The sequence below is a fragment of the Alligator mississippiensis genome, chromosome 4 (genome assembly GCF_030867095.1).
Source record: "Alligator mississippiensis isolate rAllMis1 chromosome 4, rAllMis1, whole genome shotgun sequence".
Classification (NCBI taxonomy): Eukaryota; Metazoa; Chordata; order Crocodylia; family Alligatoridae; genus Alligator; species Alligator mississippiensis.
In genome coordinates this window covers 173120472-173147564 of record NC_081827.1, presented here as the reverse complement: position 1 = coordinate 173147564, position 27093 = coordinate 173120472, and the positions used below count along the sequence as shown (strand labels likewise).

At 40.2% G+C, this 27093-nt stretch overlaps 1 protein-coding gene across 8 annotated transcripts in view; it reads right to left on the bottom strand.

Annotated features, from left to right (window-relative positions):
* The window catches only part of PARD3B (par-3 family cell polarity regulator beta), a 792385-nt gene that overhangs the window by 688708 nt on the left and 76584 nt on the right, over nt 1-27093 (bottom strand). For all 8 annotated transcript variants that reach the window (XM_059727094.1, XM_059727096.1, XM_059727095.1 and 5 more), the window contains exon 3: nt 26544-26645. In XM_059727094.1, the coding sequence (XP_059583077.1) occupies nt 26544-26645 (102 nt within the window). The remainder of the gene's footprint in view (nt 1-26543; nt 26646-27093) is intronic.

Here is a 27093-nt window from a genome sequence, read left to right as displayed (position 1 = left end):
TCCAATCTTGGGCCCCACCCACTTCATCCACTGTCCCTTTCAAAATGTAAATTGATTGTGATTTACTATATTTACCTGAATCCAAGACAACTTCAAATTTAAGATGACCCCCCCCCCCCCCAGTAACCAAATTCTATACCTGGAAAATTAGAAATGTGTTATAATTTTCTGTATATAAAATCTAACTATTGTAGGATCATCTTAACATTTATCCCTCCCCACTGCTATGGAGGGGAAAGCAGTATCTGAGGGAGGAAGACAGCAGCCTCCCCCTTGCCCACCCATTCACTTACTCTCACGAGGTGCCTGCTTTCCTGACCCCTCTCGCAAAGTATGGTCTCCCATATGTTCCCCCAACCCCACACTGTATGGTCCTCCATGCTCTCCTCCCATGGGTGTCTGGTTCGGAACTAAAGTACAGCCACGGCAGCTACCTGTCCCAAATCCAAGACAAGGTTCCTTTTTTACCTATGCTGAATGGGGGGGGGAAAAGCCCTTCATATGGTATCTTTTTGGATCAGATGCAAAAATAGAATCTAGTCAGGTTCCTCTAATCTCTATTCCTCAGCCACAGAACCTTTCTAATCAAGGGAAGTCTCCAGCCCTTCTCAGAAAAGAGCACTCAGTGCTTTAGTATCACTTGCATACAAATTCCTGCCTGAGAGATTCCTGGCCTAATGGGGATTTCTTCTAAGCGATGGGGTTTTGCAGTTCACCCCTGGTCCAATTGGAAGACAGTAAAGGAGGCTAGAGTGTCCCTCTGCTTCTATGTTCAGCTAAATTGTTGCTTTCAGGTAGTCATACAGAGAGTTCTGGGGTGAGGTCAAGTTGTCAGACACAGGGCTAGCAATCAAAAAGGTAAACGTTTGTACAGAGATGTAGACAAAAGTAATTCGTGGTTACCAAATTAAGATGCCATCTCATAGAGGGTAAATGAGAACAACCATATTTGCCATTACGTAGGACACAATAACTGGATGGGATATAAACAATTGCTTCAAAGATCAAAGGAAAACACACACACACACACACACACACACACACACACACACAGATGCAAATTAGTGAGATGTCTTTTTTTACTGCCAGAGATTGGTGGATGAGATGGACCACTGTTCTGATCCATCAATTTCTATATTCTAATTGTAATTATGTCACTCATCTCCCCCAACTATATGGTATATTATATTTTCTTGGCTGCAACTTCTGGACATCTTGATTATCTGTCTTATTTCCAAGAGAGGAGACAATTATTTTTTCTAGACTCCAATTCAATTGTCTGAAAGGAATTTTTTTTAAGTTAAGAACCAGAGTGTGCTAGCCATAATACAACAAGAAAATAGCTCTTGTGATAGCTACAGCAGAGAAAAACAAAAAAGCACAAAAAACAGGCCTCATCATAGTTTTTGAAATTGCAATGCACTTGTTATAAAATGGAGGTATAAATGTTTTAACCTTTTCTGCTCTCGTTCTGGAGCAGTGGTATTTTATTCTTTAATATATATCTTACCTGCAGAAATAAGAGTTTTATATTTAAAAGAGACTTAATTTCAACTTTCTAGCTAACTACTTGAACTTTGACTATGGAATAGAAACATTAAGCACCAAAAACAGCAGCTATATTTTTAAATGGGAAACAATAGCCACACTATAGAACTTCTGTATATCAAATGAGGAAGGGGGAAAAGTAAAGGAGAAACATCAGACTTTTTCAAATTATCACAAATTAACATTTTCCTGAATGCCTTTCTAGCATTAGTTTAAAAAAAAAAAAGTTACACTAAAAAGCAGTCTAAAGAAAAAAAATGTAAAACAATAAAACAAGTTAATTTTGGATATAAGCTTGGGTACTTAATTGATCAAGTGCTGGCAACAGTGAAAATATAAAAAAAAAAGTTCAACAACAGCAGCAACAAGAAAAACAGCATCTGCTTCAGAAAAAATTAAACTAAAATACAGCAAAAATGAGAACTTCAAAACATCTTCTAGCAATAAAGGAAGACTGAAAAAAGAGATGTAACCCACCCACCTGAAACCTGATTTCTGTTCAAGAACCAGACTAGTTTCATTTTAAGTATGCAGGAGAATTAGCACAAAGTTAACTGATGCAAAAGAGTTGCATCAAACATTATTACCCTGAAAAGCAAAGCGGGGAGGGAGGGAGGAAATAAAACATTTTCTGCAGCCATTAACACTTCCACTGTGCCTGGATAATAAGTGGCTAGCACACAGTTGACACTGCAATAATGAGTAATTTTAATTGTAGGTTAACCTGTACTTTCATTCACCTTATTTTTGCTTAAACCAGAAATCTCTAACATTATTTATATTAAAAACTTCTCACTATTTAAATACCATTTATTTTTTGCAATATAGCACTATTGAGCATTCAGAACCTGACTTACAGAGCATTCAGCAATTGAAAGCAATGCAATGTTCTATAGGGCTTATAAAAAAAGAAAAAGAATACTACTACAACCAGGGCTCTCAAACAACAACTCAGCTTAGGATATCAAGAATAAAACCAAAGCAAGAGTATGGTCTCAACAGGCTTCAGTTGTGCAATCTACTTTAACTAAAACATGAGATTGAGGAAAAACTTGCTACAAGCAGACGGTTCTTTCTTTGCTGTAGTGCAAGCTAATGTATCATTTAAAGGTACAAGAAATAGGGTGGGGAGGAAAAGGTAAGAGCCATCTAAAGTCGAAGGTTATAACTGCTTGACTATCTGTATTTTGAATATGCAAATACCAGTCAAGTGGTGGTAATATTCAAGTTAATCAACTCTACTTTGCTTCAAAAACACTAAGAAGTTAAATATTTAATTTCTAATTTTATATTTCCATTTATAATTCAGATTACTATGTAAAGCAAATGAGGCACCAGGAGATCTATCCCTGACTTTTTCTAAATAAGTGTCATGAAGCATTAATGGATACTAAAATTGAAAATATCCACTACAATAGGGAACAGGAACAACCAGAAGAGAGGAAGTTATGTTTCTGTCTTCCCTGGGAAAGGAAAGAGATTTTGAGCTCGTTTGGAACAAAGTCGTTGGGCCCGTCATACTTTGGACTCCCCACAGGTCAAGCATAATGGTATACATAGCCGTTTCCTTTGCACAGTACCTAAGCCTTCTCCTTTGGCTGGAGCCATTGCATGTATACCATTATCTCCATCATTTTCTACATGTACTCTATCCCCAAAGAACTTGGCAGTGCAACATTAACTTTACCCTGGCTTTTCACATGTATATCCACGAGGTTAGGCAGGAAAGAGAGAAGAGCTGCTTCCCCTACTTCGAACAGTAAAATACTAATTCCTGAATCAAAGGATTGAATGGTGGAATAAATGACTCCTTTCAAATAATTGTTTTTTTAAAATCACCAAGTTAAAAGGATCCTAGATGGATCAGTATTGCTGTCATTTGGGAATTACTAGGTAAAAAGAGATTACATAAATTCATTATAGGAATGGCTATAACATCTGAATCCTTAAAGCATGTTTAGTGAACTCATTCTTAAAGCATAATTTCAAACTTAATGAAAGAAGTGTAAGACTTCTTTGCCTTCTCTCAGGAGGTATTTGCCTTCTTACTAATGATTAAGAATTACACAAGACAAAGATTACTACCATTACTTTTCATCAACAACAGGAAAGCCCCAGAAGTGCTATTTCTAAACTGTTCAAAACTGATACAATATAAAAAGGAAAACCTATATTCCTATTTCAAATTCTATATATGATACATAAGCAACACATTTAATTGCCATGGGCCTCCCCCATCATAATCAAGACAATAAGTATACTATACATTTATAAGCATATGAGCACCCAAACTAATATAAAATAGTTAAGGCAATGAAACAGCTGCCCAAATCAATCATAGAATAATTTTCTAACTGCTTAAAACAAAGTATGCAGTTACTTGAAATTAAGAACACTGTAGCAGTTGTGATGAAGTGTGCTAAATGCATTAGTCTTGTTAAATGAGGTACCACTATAAACACCTAAACATGGGCATAGCTTTATTCACTTGAGTTCCATTAAGATCACATTATCACTGAAAACAATTCAACAATATATACTATAACATGCATTATAGTAATGCTTCAGAGCCTTACTTATGGACCAGAGTCCCACTGTGCTAAATCAGGGGTCAGCAACCTGCAGCCTGCAGAGGAATTTTAACTGGCTTGCAAAGCCTGGACATAGCTAGCACGTTAGCATAAGGGACATATGCACACAGCAGTAGCCAAGTAAGAAGTGCTGGTCTGTCAGAGTGAACAGCATTAGTTCATCCCACCACTTCTAAAGGTTGCCGACTCCTGTGCTAGGCAATACACAAACTAGAGAGACATTAGTCATTATGGTGCAAATTTACCCTGTGTTCTACTAATATATGAACTGTCAGAGTTCCCCAGAGGGACCATGGCTTCAGACCTCTCTAGCACTGTCTTCTCTCCAATTGTCCCATGAAGCCAGCCTAGGCTCGGCTTCTACAGAAGTGTAGAGGGAAATTCAGACTTAGTCCAACTCTGAGATACTGGCTTTTTGGTCCATGATCCTCTCCTCTGGTTTTCAGTGGCCCTGCCCCAGGAAGCTTCCTTCCAGTTCAGCTCCCAAAAGAAAGATTCGACTTCTTAATAGGGAGACGTGTACCCCAAAGCTCCAAGCAGCAAAACAGACAGCTCCTCATCAATGGAGGCATTTATTGAGGCAAAGCCCTGTCAGCCAGAAGTTCTCTTCCCCGTCCAAAAGGTTAAAAGTAGTCCCTCTGTCTCCAACCCAGCCAAAGAGCCCTAAACATCCCCAAGGTTAGCTCAGCTGTCTTCTCTCTAGTCTGCACAGCCAGGATCCCCAAAGCTATTCTGCTGGACTACCTTCAGACTGACCCATGTTCCAAGTCACTACCCTGTTCCCTTGCTGCTCTGTCCACTGTCATGCTTATATCCCCCTAGTGGAAGAAAAAAATTGGGGAGTCTATATAGTAAGCATCTTTCCTACCACTTTTACCTATAAAAGTATTTTAGCAGACAAAAGTAGAACTTGGATTATTACTACAAAGGATATTTAACAAAAAATGCCATACAACCATGCAGCAGTAAATCTGCAGAAGCTGAAGTTTTCAAAGGATGAAAAGGTTAATTTACTCAAATAGTTATAGCAATATAGGTCCAAATTTATTAAATCTGATTTTTCTTTAATAACCTAAGCAATATATGACAAGATATATGGTTATGTAGTCATGAACACCATCTTGAAGCATTGTGAGACATGAAGTCAAAGCATTCAAAAAAGCATGTGATACTGTAATTGCACACCCTGGAATGTAATACCACACTTAGAAAATGGTTATTTTAATGATTAGGCTAATGAGTTCTGAACTTCCAACCTATGTGGATACAGTTTCATAATTACACAGCTTGAAATCCTCATCAGCAAATCCAACTGCTTCTGAAATCTAAATCATTTTATAACCTTGAATAATGCATGGCACCTCTGCAGCAAGAAATTAAAACAAATTTCATAAAAATGCAGAGATTCATAATCTATATTCTACAAGAAACTTTGAGTTACTAAAATAAATGTTGCTTAGTAAGTACTATGATGACAAATTTTCCCCTTGAACACTCATGGTTCAGACTGCATCGCAAGCTAACAGACTGCTTGCTTTTGAAATAGTTACATACATGACAATAGTACATAGCATACAATATTACAGAACGACCTAAACTGTACAACTATTTTTTTAGCACGCAGCACTGACCACATGAGATCTTTCTTTTTTTATACAGCATTTTCACACTTTTTAAAGAGAAAGAGGAGAGAGATCACATACCAATTTAGTTCAAGAAAAGGTTAGCAAACCAGGGTTCAAGGATTCTACCCAGAACTAAATCTGACAAAAATCTGTTACTTTTACATACCTTCAGTACAAAGTCCAGCAAAACTCACTGTGTTTTAACATAACATAGCTGTTTTGTGTCTTTGGACAAGTCCATACACATGCGCGCACACACACCCCTTTGGTTCCTTTACTTCTAGGTAAAATATGTCTCCAAAAAGTTGATGATTAGAGTGAAATGCAATATATATTTCTAGCGAGGTAGAACTAAAACACAAATTACTTAAGGTGTGCAGATACGTTATCCTCAAAAATTGTTTATACTTTGACAGTCAAAAATTTGCTAAGAATATTTAACATTTACTCATTTTTTTCTCAGTGGAGATAAAGTTTTTTCAACCCAAGAATTTAAGTAAAAGGAGAAATATAAATTAACACTTAAAACTCACAAGGAATCAACTCTGAAATGTCATCTTATTTATTATACAGCAGTAATATTTTATCATCAGACAACATTGTAGATATAAAAAGGGAAACCTAAGATTGCATATCCTAAATGTAATGAAACTGAAAATGAGAATGTTGCATCGTAGCTTTAAGAGCTGCTGTGATACTCCTAAAACAAATTCAAACCCATGTTATTTTTATCAAAAACCTATAGAAAATAATGCAAATTGGAAAAGAATGGGTTTTAATTATCAAATATCAGTCAAACAAAATGTTAAGATATATTCTCTGTACACCCCTAACCCCAACAATAGATAGTTACTGCAGCTGTATAGAAATGTGAGAGCAAATGCTGAAGAACTGGGAAGCAGAATATCATCTGGACTAATATATAAGCCCTTTTTGGCAGGAATATTAACTGTTGGCTCAAAACCACACATAAGACTCCCCCCACACCCCAAATCATTTAAAACTAGTTTTAGCTAACTTCTGCAACTTCCATTTCCATCCTGAAAGTCCCTAGCTTTAGAACCAGCAATCCCTGTAACAGCTCATTAGCACAGGGAACTAAAATGTAAGAGCTACCTCTGGAACAGCAGTTTCCCAAAACAAGACACACAAACTTTTAATGCCACTAAGACACTGGCAGAAGCCCAAAGTAAATTGTGAAAGGTATGAAGCATATGCCAGTTTTCTAGCATGTTTCAAGCAAGATTTAAAATGGCCAGTGAAAGCAGATATGTTAAAACAATGATTTTGCTGTGGTATTAATCAACTGGATGTCATAATAAAAGACTGTCAAAAATTCAATCCTGAACAGCATTCTACACCATATAAGGAAAAGCATTCATATATAGATTTCTTTAAAAGTAGACATATCTTAGCACAGGTTTCACAAAAAAAGTAAAGAGAGTTTCGGTTATATTACAATCAGCCTGCATTATCCTGGATTCATCTCACAATGAAAATTGTTTTAGGCCCACTTTATCAGATATTACAACCTGCTAAAATATACTCTACATTGTTTCATCCATTTATCTTCTATGCAATTTATTCTTCACATCAGAGCCTTTCACAGAGACAAGGCAGCTCTGATACCTCCTAGGTAACTTGGAAAAAAAAAAAAACCTGATAGACTACAATTCACATCTGTATGGTCAAAAAATTCTCAGCTAACACAAAAATTGATCCCTGCATGTCTACCTTTTCATTTTAAACTGAACTTTTATAGTTTACATAATTCGTGCATATAAAACTAGAAAGAAGAAAAAAAAGAAAAAAAGTCAAATTTCAAACTGACATTCAATCACCAAAAAGAGCTAGAAAGAGCCCAAAGACAACATAAAAATAAACATAAAGTGCTCATACCACAAATAATATTTTAAACCAAACTCAGCCAAACAGAAATATTTTCTACACTTGCTAGCAAGATATATATGAGCATAAGATTCATTTAAGGCAAAGAACTGGTTGCCTGTAAAACATATTATGCTCAGTCAATGTTGGTAACCACGTAACTTCTTTAAATGGAAGTGTCCACTTGAGGAAGAAAAAGCAATGTGTAAATATTCTAACTACTCATGCCCCTGTCATTGATCTTTGCAGTACTGTATAGCAGTAAATGATATTTCATTTCACTCAAGAAAAATTCCCCTCAATTGCTTCATACTCTTCCTTACCTTTTAAATTCAGATATCTCTTTTCAAATGGTCATCTCATTTTGCCATTATTAAAATCAGAGCCTTCTCACTGTTCAACAGCTCCAACACCAATGCTCAAATTATTACATTCCCTGCCAAATGGTCTTAGTAAGTCTTTTCCCATACTCCACATTTACATTCTCAACAAGAAATGAGAAAAAATAATTCTTTAAATAAACGAATACTTGAATAAAAGCACTGGATAAAATATGTTCAAAGTTAGACAAGATTCCATGCAATTAAAAGTCAATAAGCATAGCATTGTACAGCAGTAATCTATTTTGAGGACAGAATCAATTCTGAATAGCTAGACCAGGGGTGGGCAATTATATGGGCTGGATGGGGCACTTACGGAGTTTTGCTAAGCTGCTGCAGGCCAGGTCAGCACCTCTTTCTTGCACCCCCCTGCCAAATGCAATAGTTCAGTCTCCCTAAGTGGATCTGCATGGGAGGAGGCACAATTGTGGGATTATGCATTAGATACAATTGTGCGTTACTGCCAGCTTTCGGAGCTTGATCCTGGGCTCCCCCTGCATTGGCAATGAACAAGCTCCCACAACTAGGAGCCCCCTTTGCTGAGAAGGCTCCAAGCTGCGGGGGCCACATACAGCCAGGACTAAGCATCCCGTGCCGGGGGGGGGGGGGGGGGGGGTCCTCAGTCCCAGCTGCACCACATGAGCAGCCAAGACCAAAAGTCCTGCACCTGACAGGGCCCTTGGTCCTGGCTGCACTGCAGGGACTGAGAACCTTACCAGGTGCAGGACTCTCAATCTTGGATGTCCATGTGGGCCCAGGGGTTTCACATATCCCTGAGCCTTGGGGACGACAGCAACCGCAATCCCCAGGGTTCATGGGTTTTGTGCTGAACATGGTGCAACCCTGCAGCTGGGAGCCCTATCAGGTGACAGGGCTCCCAGCCACAGAGGAGATCCTGCTACATGTGCAAGTTAAAGCTTGACAGCAACCAGATATAAAGTTAGTACATATTTTCAACATCTAACTTCATAGCTGGTTGGAGCTTTTTATTGTGTGCTAGCTACTTTTCACATGTAGCTGGTCTTAAGGTAATTGTGCAAGTAACCAGGTAATTGTACAATGCCTGTAACATGCATAGGGTCCCTCATAGAAAAACATCATGCCCAGAGGTCTAACTAGGGAGTTTTGCACCCTAGGCAGAGATGGCAGGATGGGGGAGTCATGCCAAGCACCCAAGAGCAGCAAGGGGAAGGAGAGGTAGCAAGTGAAGAGGTATGAGGGGGACAAACACAGGAAGGTGTTACCTTATAGAGGCTGCTGTCAGGACTGGCTCCCTACACACTGCCACGCTGAGGCACGGGCTGGGATTAGCACCCTGCATACTGCCTCACTTCGGACAGTTCCCTGCATGCTGCCTTGCTGGGCCAGGGCTGGTATTAGTTCTGTGCATCCTGCCTGGCTGTGACTGCTGGGGGGCAGGCCAAAAGCCCCACCAAATTAGGGCCCAGGGATAATGTCCCCATCTCCCCCACCCTCGTTATGCTACTGATCATGCCAGTCATTCCCAGTAAGTAATCCTAACTAGGAGCAATGGAGCATCTGTTAAGATAACGCATGTCCCATGGGTATTTGTCTACGAGAAGATCCTCTTCAGTAAGTGCCATGCCCAATAAAGTAAAGGGTAATACACAAAATGATCAATCTAAACTCTATGGGACTGAGTGACCACTCAAAGACTGCAGTACAGCACATGATAGGACTTGTAGTCATAAATGGCACACAATTCACAATTGGCTTGAGCCTTCTACTCTTCCAAATATTCAGAACTTCAGCTCACATTACGGGTGCACCGATAAAGATTTTTTGGGCAGATACTGATGGCCAATTATTAGTGAGCCATATCAGTCAATACCAGTCTGATTGCCAATATGCAGCCTGGCAGCTTGGAGAGCAGCATCACGCTGTTAAATCCGGAGGGAGGGGGGAGGGGGGGGCAGGGGGAGGAAAGGGGGGTGCAGATCAAGCCTCCCACACAGTGAGGGTCTGGGGCAGGCATTGCACAGCCAGGGTGGAATGGAGTGGGGCAGGGTGTGGGGTGGAGCAGCTCATGCAGGGGGCATGCAGAAGGGGGGAGAGGGGCAGCTTCTGCTGCTGTGCACATCCTGGGGAAGGCACTGGGAGGGGCACGTGCCACCCAAATCTGTGCATGGGGCAAGGACGGGCTGCCTCCTACATGCTCAAGGCTGGTGGCAGGGATTGGGATTTTTCTGGCGGGGGGGTGGGCGGGTGAGGGGGGGGTAGGCAGCACTGGTGGCACTGGGAATGGGGGCCAAGCCAAATTTTAGGGTGGCTGTACCCTCCCCCGTAGCCCCTTCCCTCCCACAGACTTACCAGCCATACGCTGCTCTCCAAGCTCTTGAGCTGCACTCCTGGCCGCACGCGTGCTGCAGCTGTGCGCATGCACACAGCATTTAAATCAGCAACATTGTCGGCTATATCAGCCAAAAAGGCAATTGCCGATAATGTCAATCTTCCTTTTTATTTGTGCCGATACAATATAGACCAATGTATCAGTGCACCTCTAGCTTGCTTCCCTTCACTCTGTATCAAGGGCTATACAAACTTGAGGTGGAGATAAAAAGAATTCTCCCATTAGCCAGGTGATCCTGGCAATCAAATGAAGTTTCACATAGGCACCATACCTTTATTAATTTCCAAATTAAGGAATGTATTCAGCTACATGGTTAATTGCTTTTATCGCTCTAAGGATTTAAGCTAATTTACTATGACCTTGCGAGTCAGTCTAACATAGAAATATGACATGGACAGAGGGGGTTTAACAGGCCTGATGCACCCACTGCCTTGTAAAACTGTTGCTTTTTCTGAATAATAGTCTAAAACCAATTTAAACAAATAAATGAAAAGAAACACAGTACCAACACTTTTTCTTTTAGAGTACATTGCATTGGATCATCCATATTTCCTGCAAGTCACAGTACACTTAAAATATCAATGGTATCTGCAATGCTGCTTTCCTAATAACTTAGTATAGATATCTCAAGTTAAACTCCTTAAAGTTAATCTAGCCCAGGGGTGGGCAAAAAAGCGGCCTGGGGGCCAGATGTGGCCTGCCAGGCCATTCTATCTGGCCCACGGTATCCCTAAAAAATTTAGAAAATTAATATTAATCTGCCCTGGGCTGCCTGTCATGCAGCCTTCGATGGCTTGCCAAAACTTAGTAAGTGGCCCTCTGCCCAAAATAATTGCCTGATCTAGCCTGTATGAAAACAAGCTAACTGTATAGAGAATGATGATTAGCAGAATAGGTCATGTCCCCTGTATTTAACTAGCTCAAGTATCAGCAGTATTCAATCTTTTAAGTCAGGAACAGCAAACTCATCAGGTCCAGATGAATGGCATGGGGCTGGGCTGGGGCACATGCTACATGTAGTGCATGGGGCCAGTCTGTGGATCTGATTTGGCCTGTGGACCAGCCCAACAAAACTCATCCTTTGACCACCCTACTTTAAGTGATCTTATTAGGTGATGCCTGTACGTGAGATGTGAGGTTGCTCTGACATGATGTAATTACAGCATGTTGGAGTGGATTCAATTAATCAAGTCTGCTGGAGTGTATTAATTAGCATGCTCCAGCCAGCCTCCACATCTTGTATATCAGTATCCCTGTGATTCAAAATGGCAGTGGGGGCACTTTATCTAAAGCTCACTGAATGTTTTAGATACTTTATAGAAAAATACTTTTTTCTTTTTCCATAAATAGAACACCATTTTTATTTGCCATTAGTATAATTTTTAACACAGAAGCAACTACAATACTTTCTCCGTTTGTACCACCCCATCTTTACTGTATTTACTGGATCTAGTCACAGAAATATTTTTAGTGACTGCTGTTGTTCCTATGATATTCTTAAGGAGTAATGACATGATTGCGTGCTGTCAAGTCAATGTTTCTTTTCTGCGACTCAGTGATGAAAAATGTTACCATCAAAATGAGAATTCAAAACAATATATATGCAAGTCAGGTATGTCTTCACTAATACTTTTGGTTTTGTTATTTTTAAGATTGTACAGGATATCAAAACTTCATGTACCTTATTCCTTCCATTCTTTAAAAGAAAAACATTTAATACAGTTCAACTTTTGGTATGCCTCCAGAGAGGTGGATATAATATATATTATGCCTCCAGAGAGGAGGATATAATGATATAATGTATTGTGGGAATACTACTTTGCTAGGTACCTTGTGAGGTAGTAAGACTAATTTTTCAAAGATATGGCTAGCCACCGCTTTCAAGATTAGGTTGCAAGCAACAACAAAAACTTCAATTACAGGGTTATTTTCATGATGATCCCAACTCTTGCCTGCCACATCTTGTTGTAAAAAGGATTTCTATCAGGAGGGTTGAATTTTAAATACCACTAGATAACCAGACCTATGTTGATTTCTCTCGTGGCACTGAATTCTTGAAACCCAGCTCCTCAACAATGGAAATTAAGCAATTCTTATTATTAAAATTCATAGTGATGGGTTTTTTTTCCTTTTATTTCGTAAATTATAATTTCCTTCTTTTTTTCTAGGTATCTTGGATCTCTCTTCTCCAACTCCTAGCAGACAGCTTCATCAGACTCCGATAAATACTATGTCCAGTCTTTATCAACAAAAGTAAAATAAAAATAGGATAAAAAACAAAACGAGCAGAAACCCTTCCGAGATGAGGATGCTTAATCCACTCTTCTCTTTGGGATATAACAAACAATGGACGTCCTTCAGACTTTTCACCTATCTCCATCAGGGCTTCAAACTCCAGAGCCTGTAACACTCAAAATTCTCCATCTCAATTTTTGCCCGCCCCCCCCTTTTTTTTTCTTTTTCTTTTCTTTTTTTCATGTAAACTAAAGGAAAAGTTTTACTTGCTACTGTAGGGCTCAGACAACTACTCCCAATTAGTCCTCGCTCTCTCGGTAGTTATTCCAGCCCTGGCACCATGTACACATCAACATTTCTTCAGCCAGAGCCTTTTTTTTTTTTTTTTTTAGACAAAAAGACTCCTCGGGGTCTTTCAGCCAGCCAACTATCTGTTCTCTACCGCTGCAGTCGTCCCACCTGCCTGCTTGGGCTCTGCCCCATCCAGTGTCTCTTTCCTTCCCCTAATCTGGGTCCCTCCCTGTCTCTCCTTCTCTCCGTGGCTGTTCTAATTTCATGGAGTAGTAACTCTGGAAACGTGGCTTCTGGGGAGCTCTTTTCCTTTGCTGGCTCCTGCCTGCTCCCTGGCAGCATCAGCACCGTCATCTTCTCTTCCTTACAGGTCTACCCCTACAAACTTCTGCCAGAACTTAATGGCAGTCAGTAATCTTTCTTTTTCCTACCTCTAGTGTAGGATCATCTGTAAATGTAGTATTGTGCCTTTGCTGATATTGTTCATTTTACTCATGGGGATGATTGTGCTTTGTACTGGTTAAGCAAAGAATTGTCAATACAATTGCCTCCATACAAGGTAGACTTTGTCTAAAGCAGTGGTTCTCAGATTTTTATAGATTCAAGGCACTCCTCACTAAACTCAAGGTATCCTCCAGAAAATGCCAGCTCTTGTGAATTCCTATTTGAAATTTCTGGGTTCAAGTTGCAAATAATGTTTCCACACTTAATAAAGCTACGATTTCATGGCACTAGGGTCAAGACACTCTAGGGTGCCATATCACTCTGGCTGAGAATCACTGACCTAGAAAGTCTGCCATTTTATTATAAAAATATGCTGCTCCTAGCATAAACATAAACATCATAACTCTTTGTTTTTTCTTTTTTCATTTCAACAAAATACATTTTTGTCCAAACAAGTCTTCTTCAGATTCAGAGAATTGTCCCATCTCTACAGCTGTTTCCACCCCAGCTACAAAATACTAGGATTCCACCGTAGTAAAGTAGCCTAAACCCCTCGTCAGCTACAAAAAAATGTTAATTTCAACCCTCCCTACTAAGGACATGCTATGCAATCTCAATAATCTCTTCATCACCCACCCACTTGTCTTCAAACTCCCCAGTATAAAAGCTTGCAAGCAGTCTGTCTGTGGCAACAGCAATTTTCCTGCTGGCTGACATGGGCCTCCCAGTTCTTAGGAGAGGAACAGACTAACTGCCCACATACTCACAACAGCAAGTAGTACCTGTTACTAATAGTTACTAACAGGGTAGATGGGGATTTAGCAGGGGGGGGGGGGGGGGGGGGGTCTTTGCTAGGCAGTGGGAAGAAGTGGCAACAGCAACCAAGTACTAAGGCTGGCATGCCTCAAAGCCAATTCGGGTCACTCCAGCCCACTACCAGAGAACACAGCTGACCCCTGCACTACATGGACCCTCTTCTTGCTGGTACAGCTCTTTATTTTATTTTTGGAAATGTGGACTTTTGAAAAACAAACATATACTCAAGTACTCCACAAAAAGGAAAAAAAACCCACAACCCCCATCCTCTCCCAGGAATCTAGAATCAGCACAGGCAGTGTGGCAAGGGTTAGGGGTAGAGGAGGAATTAGATGCCTATTCCAAGATTAAAGGCTGTGCATACATGTGGGGTTTGAGTCTAAAATGATATGGCAAATTCTAAAATTTGGAAAACAGATCATGAGAGAAGATCTCTTGTTACTTATTCCTACAGTGTTTTAAAAGAATGCAACTTCAGAACTCCCAGTAGGATTAAGTTCTATTATAGACATCAAGTATCCACTGCTCCCATTTAAGTCAACAGGAGTTCTGCAATTAACTTATAAAAACAGGAGCAGGATTGGGTCTTCTATTTTACACAGATGTAAATATTTCAAATAATTTGATGGAAATCTGGATAGTACATGCTACAGTTTACAAAACCATAATTTATACAGCCCTATGGGGGAAAAAAAGTGTGCTGCCCAGGTATTTTATTACAGAATAAACTTCTGTAATCTGGTAGGTACTTTTGGTGGGTTTTGTTGTTTTTTTTTTTAAGCAAATTCACTTCAGGGAGAAAATAAAAATTAGAGACATAAGCTGTTTTTAGCAAATCTCACATACAAATGTATTTGAATTTGCAGTATAAGTGTTTAGAACAAGTGCTAGGACCAAAATAAAATCCTTTGTTAGGGTGGTAAGTTTTCCTTTGATTTGCACTTCCAATTAAGCATAGCCATAAAATACAAACACCGAGTAATTAGGTTGTGATTCACACAGTTTTTAAACAATCTGGCTCCAACCTTGACATCCAATTCATGGTCATAGTCCACTGAAACAGAACAACTGTCATTAAGATATTTTTATTGAGACCCAGAGCGAAGCTTTCATTACCAAGTCGATACAGCTTAATTTAGCATGCTGCAAACATCTGCAAGTAGCTCAAGTTATCCCTTCCAATGTAAACAGTCATGCACTAGCCTACAGTCAAATTTCATCCATCATAGTGCTTCCCTTTTTCTAAACTTTTGTTAGAATAACATGATGGAAGCCTGAAACCAATAATCTTAACACACCCTACTTTCTGCTGAACAACCTCACCATTCTGATTATTTGTAAGTGTACAGTAAATAAACGACATCATTCCTTATAATGAGATTTAGGCATGCCACTCTTGCCTTTCTCAGGTTTGACAACTAACTCTGCAGCTTTCATTTCCTGATTCTGAATCAATTTTATGTCCAAGACAGCATTTTGCCATCTTAAAAGCCTGCTGTGAAAGGCTTTTAAAAATGCATGGTCTTTCTGATAGTTTTCCTTGATTCACTATTTTTTTAATGCATACAAAGAATTTCAAAAAATTAGTGTGCATATTTTCTGTTGGCCAAAACTGGCTCAGTTTATTGCTATTGTTGATATACTCTAGAGCAGGGGTATAAAACATACAGCCAGTGGAGCCTCATGCCTCCTCCACTCATCCCACAGCTGTTTCTGGGTCCAGAACTGGCCTGGAAAGAGCCTTGCAGTCTGGACCCAGCCTGGGGACACAGGTGAGTTTGACATCCCTGCTCTAGAGTAATTTTAAAGCCATTTAAACTAGTTTCCCAGTCCTAAAGCAAAGCTTTATTAAGTCAGTCATTCCATGCATCACCTCAACATGCCTTTAAGTAGGTAAAACACATCTGTTACACATCAGCCCTTGTGTACAGTAGCTGAATTTAATCACAGATTGAATTATTTTGTTAGATGTCAAGCCACTGCATCCATACACTCTTTCAGCACGTTCCAATAAACAGCCAACCAGTCCTGCTGGTTCTCCTGCTCTATATCTGTTGCAATTTATAATCAGTACACTCTCACATTTATGATCAAAAATATTTGGGAAAACCTTTAAACCTAAGCCATTAAGAGGTATTTTCCCATGGCTCAGGACTTGATCTTCCTTGGAAAGTTGCTACATATGGTCACAGCTTCTGCAAAGTACTCATGGCTATCAGTTGTGACGACCCTGGCTGGTCTCTCACTTTTGGGGCCACGGAAGAGCATATTCCTTTCTGGACCACACAGAGAGCCTAGAGGGAGGATGAAAGGTAGTGATAACCAGAAGATGGTGCCCTTTTCTCTGCAGGTAAGTTCCACCCTAAGTGGGAGTTGTGAAATAACTAAACAGCAGGAAAATGGGACCCATTCTGTCTGAAGAATTGCTTTTGGAGAGTATAACTGCACTTTCTATTTCTTACTACTAAACCAGGAGCAGATGGAATCCCTGCTGAAATCTTAACACAGGGAGGAAAGGAGCTGACATCAAAGCTTCATGCCCTCATCTTAAGGATCTGAAATGATAAAGAAGTCCCAGATGACATCAGGGACACCATGACTGTGACCATCTTCAGGAAGAGAGACACGTCCTACTGTGGAAACCAGTGAGGGATCACCTTGCTGTCCACCACAGGAAAGATCACTGCGAGAACCCTTCTGAACTGTCTCCTTCCACTGGCTGAAGGGCTCCTTCTGGAATGTTAGTGTGGGTTTAGGGCACCAAGAGACACAAATGAGATGATCTTCACAGCTCGCCAGCTGCAGGAGAGATGTTGGGAACAACATAAGCCTCTTCACATTTAGCAGGGAACCCATCAGTAAACTAAATCACAAAAAGGAAGCTTACAAGAAGTGGAAACTTGGACAAACTAGGGATGAAGTCAGGAAGGCCAAAGTGCAACTGGAGTTGCAACTAGCAAAGGTAACAAGAAGGGTTTCTACAAGTATGTCAGCAACAAGAGGAAGATCAGGGAAAGTGTAGGTCCCTTACTGAATGGAGGAGGCAACCTAGTGACGGAGGATGGGAAAAAGGCTGTAGTACTCAATGCCTCTTCTCCTCAGTCCTCACAGGCAGATTCAGCTCCCAGACTACTTCACTTAGCAGCACCATTTGGGGAGGAGATGAGAAGTCAACAGTGGCAAAAGGTAAGGGACTATTACTAGAAAAGCTGGGTATATACGAGTCCATGGGGTCAGACGGGATGCAGTAGAGAGTGATGATGTGATTGCAAAGCTGCTGCCCATTATCTTTGAAAACTCATGGTGATCAGGAGAGGTCCCGGATGATTGGAAGAGGACAAATGTAGTGCCCACATTCAAAAAAGGAAAAAAGGAGGATCCAGGAAACTAGAGACTGGTCAGTCTCACCTCAGTCCCTGGAAAAATCATGGAGCAGATCCTCAAGGAATCCATTCCTGAGCACTTGGCAGAGAAGGGGATTGGGAGCAGTCAGCATAGATTCACCAAGGGCAAGAAATGCCTGAACAACCTGATTGCCTTTTATGATTAGATGACTGGCTCTGTGGATGTGGGGAGACCGGTGGATGGGATGTACCTTGATTTGATCAAGGCTTTTGATACAGTCTCCTACAACATTCTCACAGGCAAGCTAAATACAGGCTGGATGAATGGACTCTAAGGTGGACAGAAAACTGTCTGGAGCATCAGGCTCAGAGGATAGTAATCAGTGGCTCAACGTCTAGTTGGCAGTGGGTATCAAGTGGAGCACCCCAAGGGTCAGTCTTGGGGCTGGTTTTGTTCAATACCTTCATCAACAACCTGGAAGATGGCATAGAGTGCATCCTCAGCAAGTTTGCAGATGACACCAAGCTGAGAGGAGTAATAGATATGCTGGAGGGTGGGACTATGATTCAGAGTGACCTAGACAAATTGGAGGATTGGCCCAAAAGAAAATCTCATGCAGTTCAACAAGGACAAGAGCAAAGTCCTGTACTTAGGATGGAACAATCCCATGCACCAATACAGGCTGGGGATATACTGGCAGGGCAGAAGCTCTGCAGAAAAGGGACCTGTGGGTTACAGTGAAAAATAAGCTGAATATGAGCCACCAGTATGCCCTAGTTGCCAAGAAGGCTAATGGCATACTGGGCTGCATTGGTAGGTGTATTGCCAGCAGGTCAAGGGAAGTGATTATTCCCCTCTATTCAGCACTGGTGAAGCCTGTGTTCAGTTTTGTGTCCCCCACTACAGAAAGGATGTGGACAAATGAGAAAGAGTACAGTGGAGGGCAACAAAAGTGGTTAGAGGACTGGTGCACATGAGGTATGAGGAGACTCTGAGGGAACTTGGTTTATTTAGTCTAGAAAAGAGAAGACAGAGGGGATTTAATAGCAGCCTTCAACTACGTGAACGGGGGTTTGAAAGAGGATGGAGCTAAACTGTTCCTAGTGGTGACAGATGACAGAACAAGGAGCAACAGTCTCAAATTGCAGCAAGGGAAGTTTAGGTTAGATATTAGGAAGAATTTTCTCACTAGGAGGGTGAGAACACTGGAACAAGTTGCCCAGAGAGATTGTAGACTCTCCATCCTTAGAGATTTTTAAGACCCAGCCAGACAAATCCTTGGCTGGGATGATCTACTTGGGGATAATTGTATTTTGAGCAGTCGACTGGACTAGATGACCTCCTGAGGTCCCTTCCAACCCTCATTTTCTATGATTCTATGATATATGGCCTTACCTCACAAAAGCTTTCAACTGTCAGCCAAGAAGTGTTGTGGGGGATACTTCTGAAGTATGGATGCCTATCGAAATTTGTCACCATTCTCTGTTTGCTCCATGATGGTATATGCAGTGGTTCTCTGTAATGGATCTATCACAGATCCCTTTGAGGTTAAAATGGGAGTTAAGCAAGGCTGCATCATTGCTCCAACACTCTTCTCAATATTCCTTTCCTCAATGTTACATCTGACCACCAACAAGCTTCTAGCTGGAGTGGAGCTAAACTACCACTGGATGGCAAGCTGTTTAACCTCAGCAGACTCCGAGGCAAAACCAAGACCACTCCCAAGTACAATCAGTGAGCTCCAGTACGCTGATGATGCTGTAGTGCGTGTTCATTCAGAAGCAGACCTTCAGACAATTGTTCAGGTCTTTACCAAGGTATATGAGAAAATGGGACTGACATTTAACACATTCATAAGACCAAGGGCCTCCACCAACAAGCTCCTAATGCACAGTCCCCAACCCCAATAATCCAGATCATTGGTTATACTCTGGAGAACACCACTGCCCATACTTCAGAAACCATCTCTTGCAGAAGACTGACATCAGCGGAGAAATCCAACGTCACCTCAAATGTGCGAGTGCAGCCTTTAGACTCCAGAAGAGAAATGGGTACTCGAAGATGGCAACATCAGATCCAAAACTAAGTTTATGGTTTATCAAGCAGTTATGATCCCCACCTTGCTGTACAGAGCTGAGATGTGGACAACATACAGGAGACATCTAAAATTATTGGAGAAGTACCATCAACACTACCTGTGGAAAATCATCCAAATCCAGTTGGAAGAGAGGCATACTAATGTTAGCATCCTCCCGCAAGCAAACACCATGAGTACTGAGGCAATGATCACCTGGCTTCAACTTTGTTGGGCCAGTCATATCATCCAGATGTCTAACTCCAGAAGCATGTTTTAATCTCCCAGCTCAGCTAAGCTGTGCACTCAAGAGGAGAGCAAAGAAAGTGCTTCAGGGACATCCTCAAAGCCAACTTTAAAAAAAAATGTAAAATCAATGTCAATTCATAGGAGACTATTGCCCAGGACCACCCCAGAAGCAGGAAGAGCCTGCTGCAGGGATCTCAGTACTTTGAAATGGCTTGACAGCAGATGTAAAAGCGGGAGTAACAGAAGCAGCATGTTGTGGACCAAATCAAAAATCCAGCACTACCCACCCCACATAGAAACACAAGTCCAAACTGCAATAGTCTGTTGATCCTGGATAGGCCTCATCAGCCATCTTCAGGCATACAGACAAGATAATCATGGAAGACAAGCATCCTCGACTGTGAGGGATTGCCAAAGAAGAGTACTAAACCCCTGATGTTGCTCACCCAGATTTCCCTTTCCCATCACCATGACTCTAGAAAGAGAGGGTATGGAGATAAGCAGGAGAAGCAGAAGGGAAGCTAGAACAGCAGCAGGCTATCTCCAACATTACTGGACTGTGCTATCCACAGACTCCAGCACAGCATGTCCATCCTAGGAACAAGCCACTTCTTCAGTTCCTTCTTAAGGAAGGAGGAGGAACACATTTTCTTTGGTCTCCTCTCTATCACAAAGATGAGTCAGAAAAGCAGGCTAAAGAGGTCCTCAAAGATGAAGGAGGCTTGATCAGAAACATCTTTTTGTAAAACAATACTGCCACTATTAAAGTGATCCACTTTATCAGGATCTCTCCAGACAACTGCTATGTAGAAAACATGAGCTGTGAAGAGTAGATGATGCATTAGGGAAAACTATTTAGCAACAACAGGCAGCAGAAATAACTGAACTAGACCCAAGAGCAGCAATATCCAAGTCCCAGTAAGGCACCACTTCTCACAGGCAATTTGAGGATTGATTAAAAGATCTTTACTAGGAGAGGAATGCTTTTCCAAAGAGTAATTGATATTGTATTGAATAAATGCCTCTGCTCACTCCATAGCACCAGTCCTTTCTAACAAGCTTTTCTATTTCCCCTCATGTCTACACACCCACCTCTAAAGTCTGCAGATTTCCCTTTCTAACCTTAGCAAATCAACTACTAGCCACAAGAGGCATCTATTCAGTCACAGCCACCTTTTCTCTGTGTCCCATTCCAGACCATTTAAGTAGTTCATAGCGATACAAAAAGGGGGGTGGGGGTGAGACTTGATACCAAACCCAAGAACTAGCCATTTAAAATCCGTCAAGCAACTGATGTTTGAAACGAAGAACTAATCACTTCTTAGAACTAAAATTTCCTCTAAAAATGAAAGTGTTATGTCAAGTGTTTGGTAAATATTCAATCCATTGTGATGTAAATGTTTTGTTTATAAAAGAGAAGTTATGAAAGGATAATTTAGTTAAACTAGGCACAAGCATGTTCACAGCACACACAAATCTACTAAAATCCAATATTTAGACAAAGGTCATGTATTCTTTCACATTAGAAATGACTGACAATATAATAACTTCTCTATTTTTCAAAAAGGGCTCTAATGCTTGCTAGCTTTTAAAGCTGTTACTCTACAAATTTAAAATGTCCAAAAAAGAAATAAAAACCTTCTTCTTTATATTAGTAAAAAAAAAAAAATTATAGCAATAGCTCCACCTTGTGAAAGACTTCAGGGCTTATAACAGACCTCTCAAGACGACCTTAAAATTATGGAATCGTACCTTGCCACTTCAGAAAGGAAGAATTTTCAAGTCAGTGACAGCCCATTAACTGTTGTATTTTTTTTTTCTACATTACACTCATAAATCTCAATATGGTGGTATATGCACTGATAAAATACCAGTGAAACTTGACCACAAAATTGAAAATAAAACTCTACCGTCACTTAATACTATATGTAATATTGAAACCATAACTAACAGATGATAGAAAAATTATACCTTTTTTAGCCAAATAACTATTTTAATAAGAAGAGCTTTTGTACCAAAATTAAGATGTTGTATGAAAAAGTGGTCACAGCTGAATTTTCATAGGAGACAGATTCTTAAAAAAAAAGAGAGCTCCCCTTTGCTCAAAAGGAAGCTCATTTAATTCAAATAAATGCTACAGAATCTGATTATATGTTTAATTCTGGAATTCAAAGATGGATAGTCACAAGTCTCTGAACACTATTGTAATAGATCTTAAACAGTCTAAAGCTGTTCTGCAAGAAACTGAACAAGTAAAGGACAAGAGCCAACAAATGAACAGACTAAACCTATCCTCCTTACCTACAGGCATATCTACATTAATCCTAGTTTAAGTAACACAAGCATGTTTCTCATGACCAGAATAGAGCAGCCCTTTCTTTGCAACTGAAAAGTTGCAGTTTGAAGCTCATTTTTCATTTAACAATTATATTACAATAAAGACCACAAAATGTTAACAGTAAGCAAAATCCAAGCATACTTTGCCTTTTTTTTAACAAATTACGGAATATATAAACTCTCTTTGCATTGTCCAAAAGTATAGGTATAAGCTGTATTTGTCTCTCCATTTTCAAAGAAAATATATGATCTCCAATACAACCACTAAAGTATTTGGTTCACTACAAATAATAAGGTTTAATTATTGTGCTAGGTGAAATGTACGGCTTGTATAATACACGTGGTCAGACTAAAGGAGTGAATGGTTCTTTCTGTTCTTAGTACAGATCAGCCTTACTTATTGATTTTATTTGCTTCCCTCCACAAAAAGTTGATAAACCCTCCTCTAATTAATAACACTCTCAACAAAGTTACTCTCCAAAATCATATGAATGCTATAAAGGAAGGGGATAAGCAAACATGGTAATGTATCTTCTTGATTATATGACGGTTTCTACAAAACCTGCAGATAAGGATGATGCAATGAAGAGCCACACAAAGTCGTATTTGTGTAATAGCCGTGCAGAAAAAAAGATGCAACAAAACAGCTAACACTGGATTAATACCACTAGATAATAAAGGTTTTATGCCTTATTATGAAGGTTTTCTGTAAGATGTTGGAAACCTGGAAACCATCTGTGGCAGAAGTCTGGAGCAGACTTCAATCAACCAGGTAAGTCCTCAACACTACATAGATGTTCCATACACTTGTTTGTATGCTTTCATTAAAGAAGAATTATGTAAGGAAGTAATTAATTCCTATGTGTACCCATCAAAATACTATCTAGGTTGGAGTCAAGGCTTTTGAAAAACTGGTGGTTACAGGGATGGATGATTTCCATTCTTATGAATCTAATCACTTAAAAAATGTTTTGGCTTCACAGAGTAAGTCATGTTAGAGATTAAAATAAATAGTAGAAGTAGATAAAACTAGATATTCTGTTTCTACATTCAGATAGATCATTGAGGGCAACATAAGTCTGCTTTTCCAACATACCATAAAAAGGATTCTGGTCTTGCAATTCATATTTCTATTCTATTTCTTCCTGGAAGTTTACCTATGTCACCACTACCCAGACACTGCTCTTGGATTTAGCACATAAAAACAGGTCTAGAAACCTTATGAAGAGTTATTTATCAAGTGCTTTGCCATAACCTATAGAAGTTATATCGACTTTTAAAGTACCATATTTACTTGAATATGAAACTGCCCCTCCCCCCCCCGCATTTAGCATGAAGGAAAAAGCTTTTTGTCTTGCATTTGCATACAAGAAAACCTCATTACATTGTTTATCATTAAACTGCTGCCAAAAGCAGCATGTGCCCAGTAATGGAAACCAACTATGAAGTTGATTAAATGTAGCCAACACTGAGCACGACCATAAAAACACATGGTCCATATTGGGCAGACATATTGATAGGCATACCTACCACATATTGATAGGAACCTACCACAAGGGTAGGTTAGGGCAGCCAACCTGAATAACACTCATGGTACCCCATTGAGTACACTTCCCCTCAGTGCCAACATTTTTTTTCCATGTCATGGTGAGCCACTATACTGAATACATTTAGATTTCCACAGCTGAACTATACCCTTCCTTCTCATTTCCAATTATTCCTCTTTCTTCACTAGCCTCAAGTGTCTGGTAAACATCATCAAACAGGGCCTCAGACAGCTCATCCAGAATCCCTCTATCACCCCCTTGCTCAGCCTGTCACATATGATTTGTGTGGCCCTGCCCCCCATGAGGTGGAGCCAGACCAAGTTGCCCTGTGCCTTATCTGCATATAAATTTTTGGAGGATCCCAAAACTCATGACACAACCCCCACCCCGGAAAGGATACATACTTCATGTGCTAGTTAACCCCTCACTTCTGACTGGAACCAGGTGTTTATCTGGAATACACACACACACACACACACACACACACACACACACACACACACACACACAGAGCAGTAATAAGCTATGGACTCACCATGGTTAGAACACTGCTGACTACTGCAGCCCAGCCCAATGAACTACAGTATATGGTAAATCGTGAACCTCTTGACTTTGGACTAATATCTCATGCATAGTTTATATTATATATAAATAGGTACAAAAGAAGTGCTGCTTAAAAGCATGATTAAGGAGTATTTGTGCTAAAACTTACAAAAAAAGTAAAATGTAGGGCTGTGCAAAGCTTCGGTGCATGATTCAATTCAGCGGACATTTGGACCAAGTTTCAGAGGCCAAAACTTCAAATTGAATCAGGACCCTCCGAATCGATTAGGAGAGATTCGACAATTTGGACATAGACGCAGCTTTAAGTGTTTTTTCTACATACTTCAAGGTACCAGCCAGCTCATGAATGCCGAGATGCTGGGGCAGGTGGAACATCCCACGGAAGCATGAGGGGGGTCCCCAGCACACTCAGCAGTGGGCCCTGAAGTAGACCAGAAGCACTTCCGGTCTACTTCTGGGTCCACTGGGAAGCGCATGCGCCCCCCCCCCCCCCAGCTCAGCAACTGGTGCCTTCTGGATCTGGAGGGGGGTGCCCGGGGTTCCCCTGCAGCCTATCACCAAGCTGAGGGAGTGCAGGGGAGGCTCTCCTGTGTCCTTGGCGGCAGAACTGGAAGCGGACTGGAAGTACTTCTGGTCCACTTCCAAGTTCACCACTGAGCACATGGGGGGGGAGGGGGGGGGGGGCTGCACTCCCATGGGATGCTACATCTGCCCTACCATCACAGTGTTCACAAGCCGTGCCTGGTACTTCGAGGCATGCAGAAAAAAAAACTGAAAGCTGTGTCTATATCCAAATCACCGATTCTCCGAATTGGTCGGCACCAAATCTTCAGATCTGGATTCAGCCAAATCGGATCAGGACAGTGAATCAAATCAGCCAATAAAATAATTGTCCACGATTTGGGCCAAATCCAAATCGAATATGGCCTGTTTCGCACACCCCTAGTAAAATGCACCAATTGTGGATTATTATCCAAAATAGTACCATTAACATGCCTACATTAAACTTAAATATATGAACCACTATTTCAGTTTTACTGTAAGGTGGCCTAACATGATCTCAGTGGCAACCTCACACACTCTCACAACAATGGAAAACATTTAGAGACTATAAACTTCATTAGATGGCTACTTTAAATGCATACAATGGACTATTTTCTTGCAATTGCTAATTCAGTGAAATACAACTAATCTGGAATGAAATGCTCCAAAGTCCTCACTACCACTCCCCATATAATTAGACTTTTAAAATGTATAGGTTTTTTTAGCATTTGTTAAAATATTTAGTATTATAAAGGAATCTAACATTTTGAACTGACAATCATTAGAGGCAGCAAGTCAAATCTAAGTGCAAAGAAACAATTTCCATCTAATAAACAGGAATCCCTCTTCCCTCTCATTTATATTTGTACAAATTAGTTTGCAACCTATGGATCATTCTTTCATCATCAGTGCTAGTAGTGGCAAAAAAGCTATTTCTTTAATATGAGAAGTTTCCTTAAATGGACAATAAAAACCAACATTTTTAGTTTTTTTTCAAGCATACTTTAATACTTTCAGGATTTTAGATTTTATGTATACAATATAGTGAAATTATGAACTGTACTACGCACTATAAACTGCAAATAATTTATCCGTCAATTCATCCAATTGAAGCTTGTCTTTCCAAATCACTAAGCAACATGTCTGATATTTCTATGCAGCTACATGACCCCTCTGCTCAGGAATTCCCAGGTAGAGACCCGTGGCTTTGGGAATTCCCATGAGACACGTACTCAAGTGGCCCACACAGACTTTCAGTTCTCTTGCAAAGCACATTGATTTTTTGTGAAACTCAAAAGAAAGAAGCTCCTTGTGTGTTCATCCCGAAACATTAAAGTTTAGAAACAGTATTAATGGCATAAAGTTGAACGTTGTATTTAATTGCATCTCTCTCTTTTACCAAAAAGCATCTCAGTTTGATAGAAACTTTGAGTGAAAGGGTCATTTTAAATCAAGTATCAAAAACTTACAAGACTACTTCAACTCCTTTTGTTTCACTTCTTGCTGTTGCAATACAACTGAATGAAAACAGTAACTGTAGCACTTTGAGGTGGATATGCTCAATTTGAAAATGTACCAAACTGCTACATCACATTTGTTCCTCAAGTACATGCTGTTATTTGATGTACACAGAAAAGTAAATATAATATTGGAATTTAAACTCCCCTGGTTACTGACATGCATGCTTTTCATCTACCTTATCTTTGTCTTCCACAACATCTGCCAGCACATCATCAGGGTCCAGGATCCCTCCATCTGTATACTCCAGGTGGTGAATATTCACCCAGTAAGCAGGGTCCTAGGGAGAGGGGAAAGAGACACTGTCAAGCTTTTTAAAAAAATGCTAGTTTGATCAAAACAAATATTCTATTAGACTAGCCTATGTTTTACTTCCCTCTTCTTTACTAAAGAGAAGAACAAAAGAGAAACTATATTTGATCAAATTCTTCACCTGAAAATAGTTTAATAATATTGGTAGATGTTTCTTCAGGAAAAAAAAATACTCTTTCTACCAATAATACATTGAGCAACATGATCCTAAGCCTTGCTCTGTTATACACTTTAATTCTTTGTTTACCCAATATAAACGAGGCCAGATTACGGTTATATATGGAAAAAAGTAGATAAAATCAAGCTGTTTCACTTCATTTTAAAAGAGGATTTACTGTCTTACAAACTTATGAGGATTTTTTTTTTGCTTTGTTTTTTAAATTATGCCCCCCCCCCCCCCCCCCCCGGAGTATTTC